Genomic DNA, 11,987 nt, shown 5'->3' on the forward strand with positions numbered 1-11,987 from the left:
GCTGTATGTAACTATAAATATGGGAAGGGAGGAGTTGTAGTTTTAGTTACTTAGTTGCAGCAGCCATGGCCAGTACTCATGCAGCTCTTGCTTCTTCAAGAATCCCTACTAACACAAGGCTTGTTTCCAAAACCTCCCACTACAACTCCTTCCCTGCTCAATACTCCTTCTCCAAGGTCAACTCCTGATCTCCACTTCTTCATATCCTTTTCTTGTGTCAGTCTTTTTTCTCAATTTATTTTGTCCTAGTGTCCATTTTCCTTTTCCAGGATACGTAATGAATCAACTTATGTGGCTTTGCAGAGACTTGAAGTAGATGAATACTCTGGTCTTAGATCCAGCGGATGTGTGACCTTTGCTACCAATTCAAGGGAAACTTCTTTCTTTGATGCAGTGGCCGTCCAACTTACCCCAAAGAGACAAGTATGTATTAAAATTACTCCAGTAGAGAATTGATAATTGATTCATGTTTTGCTGCATCATCAGTTAGTTAATCCTGACATTTTCCTCGCACTCTCAACTCTTTAGCAGAGGAACTTGATCAGTCAAATTTCAATGTAATAGTTGGTACCCTTTCCATCAATGAGACAAGCAGATTGACTTTTGCTTGCTCTTGATAATGCAAAAAATTGGCCCCAGTTTGCTTGGCAATCATGATAAACAAACCAATTATAAGCTATTTTCACTTTGAGGAACTATCTAGCAAGTTAAGGGAACTGCCTCTTCTTCTTCTTTTATTCCTTGGAGAATCTGATCATAATCTCTTATTCAGAAATTTGAAAAATTTTAGGTTCTAATTACTTGTAAACCTTGTAGGAGATCACTGATTATTATATCATCGACAAGGTCATTGGAATATGACTGAAAAACAAGATTCGCGTAATAGTACTTACTGATTTTTTAGACTCAGCACATGCCAGACTTCATTTTTTAAATGGACAATCAGCAAGACACGTAGATATACATGAAATGAATGTCTGGTGAATCTAACGTTTTCTTTTAGGATTACCATTTTACTTTCTTCAAGAATTGATAATGCACGTACTTGAAAGATTCACCCATATACACTCAAAATCAAACTACAGGTTTTGGAGAATACTTATGATGGTGGCAGAGGATCATTTGATACTATCACTGCATACCTTTTCAACCATGAACTCTTAACATTGTCTCTGTCATTAATTTGGGATTTTATGCATAAAAGAATGCAGGATCAACCCCAGTTAAGGGAGAAACTGTTGCCAAATTGAAGGTAGCAATAAATGGTTTTGGACGCATTGGCAGAAACTTCCTTCGGTGCTGGCATGGGCGAAAGAACTCACCACTTGATGTCATTGTTGTCAATGACAGTGCAGGTGTTAAGAATGTAAGTCTTGGTGCTAAACATTCCTAGAGAGATTCACAGGGCCATTTGTCGGGGTCGCAGATTGATACTGTACTAAGTACACATTAAACACTAACTTGTATTCCGAATATACAGGCATCTCACTTGCTAAAGTATGATTCGATGCTTGGAACCTTCAAGGCAGATGTTAAAGTTGTGGACACTGAGACCATTAGTGTTGATGGAAAGCCCATTCAGGTCGTCTCGAGTAGGGATCCTCTCAAGCTTCCTTGGGCTGACCTTGGCATTGATATCGTTATTGAGGTATGCACTGCACTATGCCATTTCCTAAGCTTTAATTTCTTCTTAATTTCTGCTAGATCTCTCATCAAGTTAAGGTCTGTGATATTGGGCTACCAATAGCAATAAAAGTTTTCTGCCATGAGAATTGTGAGGCAGTTAGAGACTTAGAGTTGGAAGGAGTCCAACAGATTGAACGGTGCTTACTGAAGTTTTAAAGTTTGGGAGTAAGTTCAAATCCTACTTTAGGCTTAGCTCTCCTTCCGAGAAGAAAAGGAATATGTTAATTGGGGTAGGTTATGACCGTAATACATTGACATATAGATTGATGCTGATTAAAGTAACATTACCCTATTGGTTTTCTTGTTTCGCTTCTTGCTTATAGGAACCCAGGCACCTAAGGCATATGGAGTATGCTGAATCTAGAAATTTAAGAAATGCCTTTGATCGTTAATGAGCTATAATGGAGTACTCAAGGCTGAAGAATCAACTGTTTTCCTAATGGTTAAAAAGATTTTCCTAATGGTTGTGGAGTTGGTTTTCTAGTAATGGAAATCGCGTTAAAGGTTGCCTGGCACAAGTATACGAAAGCGTTCTACTAATTTAAGCTTGTTGAAATCAGGGAACAGGCGTATTTGTGGATGGCCCAGGAGCTGGGAAGCATATCCAAGCTGGTGCAAAGAAAGTCATTATCACTGCTCCAGCAAAAGGTGCTGACATCCCAACCTACGTTGTGGGAGTGAATGAGCAGGATTACTACCACGAGGTCTCTAATATCGTAAGGTAGATTACACAGAACTCTTTACATTCGTCGATTAACCATCTCCACAACATGTCGGAAAAGTATTAAAATCATGGTCTCGTATCTTTCATGTATCAATTGCCAATCCATACGTTGATAAAAAAAAAAAAGAAGGAACTTTACCATTTGTCAAATTGCAGCAATGCTTCTTGTACCACAAACTGTTTGGCTCCTTTCGTGAAGGTCTTGGATGAAGAATTTGGTAAGCATCTGACGTCCTTCAAATAAATTATACTACTGCACATTTGCTTCCCTTTAGAAGTTGTCCTTATTTTCTGATCACTGACTGAGACAAAAGAAAACAAAAGTTCAACCTCTTATCACTGACTGACACTAATGAACAATTGCAGGCATTGTGAAGGGAACAATGACAACCACCCACTCCTATACTGGTGATCAGGTACTCGTATGCTAAAAAAAGACACATAATTTGCCTTCTGGACAACATGACAAGCGTACTTGCTTGCATTACTTTGTCCTATATAACTAGAGTTTGCGTGCTTCTATTGCAGAGGCTTTTAGATGCATCACACCGGGACCTGAGGCGAGCCAGAGCTGCAGCATTAAACATTGTCCCAACAAGCACGGGTGCAGCTAAGGCAGTGTCATTGGTGCTGCCGCAGCTGAAGGGTAAACTCAATGGCATTGCGCTCCGGGTTCCGACACCTAACGTGTCTGTGGTTGACCTTGTTGTAAACGTCGAGAAGAGAGGACTGACGGCTGAAGACGTGAATGCTGCATTCAGAAAGGTTGCTGATGGGCCGTTGAAAGGCATATTGGACGTGTGTGATGCTCCTCTTGTATCTGTCGACTTCAAATGTACCGATGTTTCTTCTACCATTGACTCCTCCTTGACGATGGTAATGGGAGATGACATGGTGAAGGTGGTTGCCTGGTACGACAATGAGTGGGGATACAGGTACAAAGATTTCCTCTTTTTTTTTTTAAAAAAAATGTTGATTGATATCCTTAACAAAAAAAAAGATGTCAGTTTGCATGCATGGAAACAAGCACAATTAGCAATTTTTCTGAAGAAACTATTGCTCAGCATCTCCCCTGTTTGTCCAAATGCTAGTGTACTTTTTTTTGTCTGAAGAGAGAATATTTCATACTTGACACTTTGCAGCCAACGCGTTGTGGATTTGGCTCATCTGGTAGCAAGCAAGTGGCCAGGCTTGGTTATTGACGGGAGTGGAGACCCATTGGAAGACTACTGCAAGACAAACGCTGCTGATGAGGAGTGCAAAGTTTATGAAGCCTAAATTCCCCACATTCTTTTCCCTCCTTTCTTTTCTCCTTTTGGCTTACCAAATTGATGATAGAAGCCAAGGCAGGCTTTTCATTTCTAGTATGTATGATCCAGTGCTTTTCTTTTTTAACCTATGATGACTGAGAAAGGGGAATAATAGATTTGTAAACAATAAAAAAGTAAATAACTGCAATTATTTTTTTTTTTCGTAACCGAGATATGTCTCTAGTTTCACATGTCACTAGTACTATTTTCACTAAAATATCTGTAGTGTAGTAGTATTTAAGAGATCTTTTTTTTTTTTTTTGTAACGATAATATCTGTAGAGCCTAATCTATCTTATTCTATACATAAAAGAATAAAAGAAGAGTATAAAGAGATTTGGGGGTGGTACAGACTTTACATTACCACAAATCTAAACTGTACTTCTTAAGACAAAAATCCTACATATGATGGTCAGTCTAAGCCTGAAGAAAGCTGAACAAACTGACTGAAGAGTTAAGCAAAATATATTAGTAATTGACGTCTCATTTGAAGGCTATTAAGCAAATTCCCAAAAGGGATTTAGAACCCTTTTTTGGTCGCCTTTATGCCTACCAAACCATTCAAATATCTTCTCTTAAGATAGCTTAGGATTTAGAAAGATCAGGTCGTCTTTTGAGTGTCACTCTCTTTGCCAGATTCCCACATGATTAACGCCTCAAATTCCTTTTTAAAAAAAAAAAGTTGTCTTCTTTTGCTGCACACGACTTTAAAACCCTAGAATTTTTGGATTTTCTCCCATCCGATTATTATTCTCCGACCAATCCAATCAAATTATTTCGTATATCTTCAATCGAATGAGCCAGCCATTATATGGCTTCCTAATTTGGCTCCCGAGGATCTTGAGAAATGAGGGGTATTTCAGTTCCTCTTGTATTTTTAGTAATACTGCTGGTACTAGTAGTAGTAGTATCATCTTTAGTTGTTGTCGTTGCATCCGGACCTCCATCAAACTCACGGAGTTCCGACCTGGATGATGATTCGGATATTCCTGCTTCCCACCTTCCATTGCCGCTGACGTCGTAAGTTTTTCCTTTTTTCCCTACCGATTTCACCTGAATTTCTTCTTTAAGAATGAGGACTTGATTCTTTGATCGCAGAGGAAAATATTCTTCGATTCTTTGGTGTGTGCATATTCTTTAATCACAGTTTTGGCATTCCAGTAGTCTTGTGGATTCCTCCTGATTAAGTGCTTCGTTATTTTGAAGAAGAAAAAAAATAAATAAACCAATACATTTTGATGAAACTGAAATGCCCAAACTTACCATCATTCCTTGTTTGTAACAGGACATTTATGCCGATACCCTCTGAAAACCTTGATAATAAAACTCGTGATCTGATTCTAAAAACACACACAAAAAACCTTAGATATAGTAATTCACTAGTGGAATATACTTTGATATATATATAATTTTTTATTTTTTTTGGGAAATAGAACTCATTACTGGTTCTTGTCGAGCGAAAAAGAAAGCTTGTTCTCGTGTTCAACGTTAAATCTCACAGAGTTTTAAGATATATTTTTCCTTTTAGTTGTTCGTGTTATGTTCAAGAACCTATGCACTCTTTCTGTACCGTGCAACCTGCTGAATATTATTCTATTAAGTGCTATTATCTTCTTGGTCTCAAATTCAGTAAACATGATACAGCAGTGGTGGCCGCCCCGGATGGCACCATATACTTAGTGGAGATCAACTCAGGAAAAGTGCTATGGTCGTTTGCATCAGGCTCCGCGATTTTTTCATCTTATCAGGCTGTCCACCATAATGAAGGTCAACGGAACAATGCCACCACATGGGCCGATGATTTTTTCATAGACATTGGAGAAGATTGGCAGCTGTATGTCAATGGAAATGGCTTGAAGAATGTGGTAAGCGAGCCTTCCGTGTAATTTTCACAAATAGGTGTTCTTATCACATGATTAGCTCTTCTTAATGGTGCAGTCTTTCTTTACATTATTGGATTTGATTCCTTCTGCTAATTTTTGTATAAATCAAAAGTCTATTGTTCGAGTGTTCATAAAAACTCAGGATTGCATGTGTTCTGGTTCTGTATTATTCATTCAATTATGAGGATTTAGTTGCCGAGGGGCTAGACTTCTGGTGTGCTAATTTAGATACTATTGTCGCCTTTTGAACAAATCTTGTCTCTTTTCCTAACGTTCGTACATTGGTTGTTATTCTCAGAAACTCCCAGTGAGTGTCGAAGAATTCCTAAATGGCACTCCTTTCATATCAGCTAGCGGTGGAATTATGTTAGGCTCGAAGAAATCAACAATTTTCATTGTTGATGCCAAAACTGGAAAAGTAATTCATACCCTGTGTTCAGACACTGTTAGAGCAGTTGAGCATGAGCACAGTGATGAAAGTACCCTTGTCGCAGGGACAGATTTTGGAGGATGGGTTCCTCATAGTGCCACGAATTTGGATGGAATTGAAGAGCCACTTTATGTTACTAGGAAGGATTATGTTCTAAAGTTTACTAATATGAAGACAGGAAAGATTTTATGGTATCTAATGTTTGCTGAGATTGAAGCTTCCTATCAATGCAATGCAATTGAAAGTTTTCTGGGTAGTGTCTTTTATACAGAAGATCAAGTTAGCCTTAGAAAGAATCTTGATGCCAAGTTGCAGCTTCATTGTCCTCCAAAGCCTGTTGTCTACCGCATACGTGATCACAGTTCGTTCAAGTCTCTTTTCAAGACTAATAGTTTGCCAGATGCTTTTGCTGGGGACAAAGTGCTCTTGCTACCTGCACCTGACCTTGATCCTATGTTACAGCTGGTCGAAAAGATATTAGGTTTGCATCAAAGTAATGGAGGTGATATAGGGCTTGCTCTACCCACTCCTGAGAGTGAAGATTTTGGAGTCGTGGCTTTGCCTGAAGGAGATATTGGTCAAATTCATGAGATTGGAGGTTTTGCTAATTTAATAGGATCTCATTTCTGGTTTGTTGCCCTTTTTGGTGGTCTTATGCTCCTAATTGTTACTTTCTTTGTTAGTCACTTGGTAGTTAAAGAACAAGGTAAGTTAAACAAGGGAGTTGAGATGCCCAATATCCAAGCTTTAACAACCAGAAAGAAGAAACTTCGAAAACCAAGAACAAATAGCAAAACTGCTGAGAGAAAGAAAAAGAATGTTTCTCATGATCAAATGGTCAAAGACATCAATGTGCTCCCAGATTATGAAAGAGCAAAAAAATTCTTACAACTTGGGTTGCCTAATAATTCAGATGGTTTCATGGACGGACGCAACATTGGCAGATTGTTTGTCTCAACCACAGAAATTGCAAAGGGAAGCAACGGTACCGTCGTGCTTGAGGGAATTTATGATGGTCGTCCAGTTGCTGTTAAGCGCCTTGTACAGACCCATCACAACGTGGCATTTAAAGAGATTCAGAATCTCATTGCCTCTGATCACCATCCAAATATTGTGAGATGGTTTGGTGTGGAGTATGATCAAGATTTTGTCTATCTTGCTCTGGAACGTTGTGCCTGTAGCTTTTATGACCTGATATTATTGTCCTGCTCTAGCTCACAAAATCAAGAAACTTACCAGGATGGAGATTTTAACTGTGCTGGCAATGAATTTGTTCGACTAGGGTTGCTAGGAGATAACCATGCTCTCCAGTTATCGAAGTCGAATGGGTATCCTTCGCATCATTTGTTAAAATTAATGAGGTAAGTTCATAAACCTGTAGTAAACAATGGATAGATTTGCATCTTTGGAGCTTCCATATTGGGATTACCCTATCACTTCAGGGTTTCTGAATTTTTCAAAGTTATATGCAAGCCTGTTACGTGGTATTATCAAAACATCATGATTGCAGATTTTGGAGTGTTATACCACCATTCGATAGTTAGAATCTTGTTAGCGCCGGCATTTTTGAACATCGCTTCCTGGCTTCACACACCAACCCCCCCCCCCCCTCCCTTTTTTTCTCCTCCCCACCTAAAAGAGAAAAAGAAAAAGACGTGATGAACTTTTCAGATGAAATTTTGGTTTAACAGTAATATTCATGAATACACTTTAAGGACGAATTCTAACATTTTTGTTCTTCATTCTCTTTTTCAGCATAGTTATAGTTTGGGTAGGATCGTATGCATACAACTGCAGCTAGCATTGGTGATTTTTCTCAACCAATGTCTTAGTTAACTTTCTTATAGTTCTTACCGTTATCAACTGATATGATTGCAATGAGTAGTTATTAAAATCCTTAACATATGCAAAATGTAAGATTCACCTTTTCATTATTCTATTCTATAACGCCAGGGATGTTGTTCGGGGGCTTGCTCATTTGCATGAACTTGGTATTATTCATCGGGATTTAAAGCCTCAAAATGTTCTTGTAACAAAGGAAAGAGTTTTATGTGCCAAACTTTCAGATATGGGCATCAGCAAGCGCCTTTCTGGGGATATGTCTTCTTTAACAAAGCATGCAACTGGTTAGGGAAATCCTTTAAGCTCTATCATTAAGTTTTTTGGTTCCTGAAGTTTGTTTGTAAAATTTGGGTCGGTCTCAAAGTGTCTTGTGGAGTTCTATTTCTTATAAACAATGCATAAACTATTTGTGTAGGTTATGGGAGTTCAGGGTGGCAAGCACCTGAGCAACTTCTTCATGAACGTCAGACGCGAGCTGTAGATTTGTTCAGTCTAGGCTGTCTTCTCTTCTTTTGTATTACCGGTGGCAAACACCCATTCGGTGAAATCCTTGAACGTGATGTGAATATAGTTAATAACCAAAAAGACTTGTTCTTGATAGAAAACCTTCCTGAAGCAACAGATTTGATCGCTTCTCTCTTGCATTGCAACCCTGAGTTGAGGTATGCCATCATTTTATTTTTCGATGTCTTTTGTTTGAGACGTATAGTTGCACACAGAGACCAGCATGCATACGGTTGGATATTGATAGATTTTTGCTGCATAAAGTATAAGCTCTCTGTATAAGCTTCTCTATTCAAACAAGAGGAAGGCCCATTTCTCAAAGTTTCTCTCTTGTTTTTAGGCCAAAAGCAACTCAAGTAGCATGTCATCCTTTGTTTTGGGATTCAGAGATGCGACTTTCATTTCTTCGAGATGCCAGCGATAGGGTGGAATTGGAGGATAGGGAGAAGGAATCTGAACTGCTGAAAGCATTGGAAAGTATTGGAAATGTGGCTTTAGGTGGTAAATGGGATGAAAGGATGGATACTGCTTTTATCAGTGATATTGGACGTTACAGGCGGTACAAGTTTGATAGTGTTCGGGACTTGTTGCGTGTAATACGAAACAAGTTAAACCACTATAGAGAACTTCCAAAGGATATCCAGGGAATTCTTGGGCAAGTCCCTGAAGGATTTGATAATTACTTTTCTACACGATTCCCGAAACTTGTAATAGAGGTTTTTAAGGTGTTTCACTTGTATTGTGCAGAAGAGGAAGAAGCCTTTATCAACAAGTACTTTAAATGCGATTACATGTAAATGTAGCCTGTCTTTGTTGTAAACTGCTCAAGAGTCAATTGTATATGAAATCGTTTTGAAAAGTGGAATACGTTTTGAAAAGTGTTTCCTTGCGTAAAACTTTTTGTAATGTTTTGGTTGTTGAAAAATATGTCTGTGGTGAAAGCAAAATAAAACCCTTTTTTTTTAAAAAAAAAAAATCACATGTCCAGACATTCTTGTTGCTAAGTTTGGGTTGTAAACGAGTAACGTTCGGTAAAAAAGGGAACTCAATTTTGTATGGTTTAAACAACTCAATACGAGTACAAGAAGCTCAACAGTCACTTAATTGCCTTGTTTAGTCTGTAATTTTTTATTAAATTTTTTTTATATTTAATATTTTTAAATTATTTTTTTATTTGATATACGTGAAATCACTGCAATTCATTTTTCTGCACTACCTCCTAAAAACAGAAGAGGCATGGCCCTGTCTAATTTTTTTTTTTTTTTTTTTAAAGTACTAGTCATCATAGATTTACAATTTTTCATACCCATCACGCATCTTAGTCAAAAAAGCCAGTCATTATGCCACCACATTGGGCACATTGTGCCCCACTACTAGCATGGCAAAAGCTCCTTTCCAGTTTCCTGTACCCATCAGTGCCAAAACAGGAATCTTTTTCTCGGTTTGAATTTTCGTAGCTGCTATTAAATCAGAAATCAGAGACTGATGATACGTACAAATTATGTATTTCCTGCAGAAATTGCTTTTATACAAGGGATCACCACTCCAGTCTCAGAACCGAACCTGAATTGAGTTTACAGCTCAACAGTCTCTTCTCATCAGACGCACCATAAATGGCTCTTTCATACTTGATCAAGAATGGTATTGCACTCCCAGCCCTGATCTTTCTCCTCCTACTGAACCCCTTCTCTAGCGTCTCCGGTGTCGGTATTAACTACGGCACTCTAGGAAATAATCTGCCATCGCCAAAAAGAGTAGCTCAGCTGCTTCAGTCCACCCTCATTGATAAGGTCAAGATTTATGACACCAACCCTGATATTCTTGAAGCCTTCTCCAACACCGGCATTGATCTCATTGTTGCAGTGGAAAACTACCTCGTGTCAAACGTAAGTTCCAGTGCTTCTGCCGCCGATGAGTGGTTTTCCACTCGTATCGTGCCTTTCATTCCGGCCACATCCGTCATTGCCATTGCCGTGGGAAATGAGTATTTAACCACCGATGATGATAAGTTAGATCACAATGCTTTAGTCAAAGCCATGCAAAACTTGCACCAAGTTTTGCTCTCGCGAGGTTTGGACCGCAAAATTAAGGTCACGACACCTCATAGCATGGCGGTTCTTGCATCTTCATTTCCTCCCTCGGCTTCCACCTTCGCCACCACCCTCCTCCCCACAATGACGGCCATAGTGGGATTCTTAGCTGATACCGGTTCACCATTTATGGTGAATGCATATCCATATTTTGCATACAGGGATAATCCCGCTATGGTCAACCTGGAATATGCATTGCTAGGCAATTCCACTGGGGTACGTGACCCCAAGGGGTACAAGTACACCAACATGCTGGATGCACAGATTGATGCCGTTCGATCTGCCGTCGCCGCATTAGGCTTTGGCAATCGTTCGGTCGAAATTACTGTGTCTGAATCAGGATGGCCATCCAAGGGTGATGCAGGAGAGACTGCAGCTGCTCCTGATAACGCCAAAACTTACATCACTAGGCTGATCGAACGCGCTCAGTCAAATAAAGGAACTCCAATGAAGCCCAGGGATAGTATAGAGATCTTTGTTTTCGCTTTGTTCAACGAGAACAAGAAACAAGGGGGCGTCAGTGAGAGAAACTTTGGGATATTCAATTCGGATGGATCAAAAGTTTATGATGTAGACTTGAGCTGTAAATTTTGCAGCAGTAATGGTAACAAAATGGGGTTTGGGGAGAGAGTTTCAGGCATGGCAAGAGGACCATCGGTTTGGTGTGTGGCCAAACCACATGCGGATGAGAAGGTGGTTCAGGCCGTCTTAGATTTTTGCTGTGGCCCAGGAGGGGTGGACTGCAGAGAGATCTATGAGAAGGGAGATTGTTTCGAGCCTGATAAGGTCCATGCCCATGCATCCTATGCTATGAATGCATACTACCAGATGCACGGAAGAAACTATTGGAATTGCGATTTCAAGGGTACTGGACTTGTGACCTTCAGCGATCCAAGTAAGTTCTTTCATGAGATAAGATTTACTAAGTTGATCACCTACTATAATAAGCAATTCTACCATCAATCAAGGCCTACTACATCCGTTGTTCTGCTTGCTCTTTTAACTTGATGATAATAAGCTTGTTTTAATATCTAGGTATATATATGTAGATTTAAGAAGATCCTCATATCTTCCCTGGTTTTGTTGCATTGAATTTCATGTAACCTTCGAAGTTAATTAACTTAGCTTGTTTGCCATCTGTTGCGGTGATCAGGCTATGGCAAGTGCAGCTATTCCCAACAGTGAAAGAGCTACTTTCGAGAAGAAAAGGATGATGGTTTACAGCTCTCCTCGTCTGGTCTCCTAGTGATAATTTACACTCTTGAGTAGATGCGTGGTCCGCGGTTACAAAATCCATTTGTATTTTTCGCAAACATATTATTATCAAATGGGTTATGTGAAAAGTTGTGGAAATTTTTGGTTGATTACTTGGCTTTCTTTAAAGGATCGAGACAAAGACGATCATCTGCACGGGGCTGCGCGTTGCTCCAGACAAAAGTTGCGCGTCTCCATAATCATAGGCTTTTTTCGTGGAAAAATTTCCACAGCCAGCCCCAGCAGCATTGACTATTTTCGCCGA

The 11,987-nt window shown here is 39.4% G+C and overlaps 3 protein-coding genes across 4 annotated transcripts; all 3 read left to right on the top strand.

Moving 5' to 3' along the window:
• Positions 1 to 23: 23 nt before the first annotated feature.
• On the top strand, positions 24 to 3,887 carry LOC140015640 (glyceraldehyde-3-phosphate dehydrogenase B, chloroplastic). The gene is made up of 9 exons (XM_072068369.1): positions 24 to 176; positions 304 to 423; positions 1,205 to 1,366; positions 1,481 to 1,648; positions 2,247 to 2,407; positions 2,567 to 2,628; positions 2,777 to 2,826; positions 2,939 to 3,345; positions 3,553 to 3,887. The coding sequence occupies exons 1-9, from the start codon at positions 66 to 68 to the stop codon at positions 3,686 to 3,688; spliced, it is 1,377 nt and encodes a 458-aa protein (XP_071924470.1). The 5' UTR covers positions 24 to 65; the 3' UTR covers positions 3,689 to 3,887.
• A 312-nt stretch (positions 3,888 to 4,199) lies between these two features.
• LOC113712440 (serine/threonine-protein kinase/endoribonuclease IRE1b-like) lies at positions 4,200 to 9,256 on the top strand. Of its 2 annotated transcripts, none has more exons than XM_072068368.1 (6): positions 4,200 to 4,739; positions 5,364 to 5,584; positions 5,901 to 7,393; positions 7,986 to 8,158; positions 8,290 to 8,536; positions 8,719 to 9,256. In XM_072068368.1, the coding sequence occupies exons 3-6, from the start codon at positions 5,967 to 5,969 to the stop codon at positions 9,173 to 9,175; spliced, it is 2,304 nt and encodes a 767-aa protein (XP_071924469.1). In that variant the 5' UTR covers positions 4,200 to 4,739; positions 5,364 to 5,584; positions 5,901 to 5,966; the 3' UTR covers positions 9,176 to 9,256. The 2 variants fall into 2 exon arrangements, with proteins under 2 accessions (XP_071924469.1, XP_071924468.1); XM_072068367.1 differs by having other exon boundaries at positions 4,421 to 4,739; positions 5,350 to 5,584.
• Positions 9,257 to 9,891: 635 nt separating this feature from the next.
• Positions 9,892 to 11,821, top strand: LOC140016091 (glucan endo-1,3-beta-D-glucosidase-like). The gene is made up of 2 exons (XM_072069217.1): positions 9,892 to 11,363; positions 11,622 to 11,821. The coding sequence occupies exons 1-2, from the start codon at positions 9,992 to 9,994 to the stop codon at positions 11,651 to 11,653; spliced, it is 1,404 nt and encodes a 467-aa protein (XP_071925318.1). The 5' UTR covers positions 9,892 to 9,991; the 3' UTR covers positions 11,654 to 11,821.
• Positions 11,822 to 11,987: the final 166 nt, after the last annotated feature.

This window comes from Coffea arabica, chromosome 10c (assembly GCF_036785885.1).
Source record: "Coffea arabica cultivar ET-39 chromosome 10c, Coffea Arabica ET-39 HiFi, whole genome shotgun sequence".
Classification (NCBI taxonomy): Eukaryota; Viridiplantae; Streptophyta; class Magnoliopsida; order Gentianales; family Rubiaceae; genus Coffea; species Coffea arabica.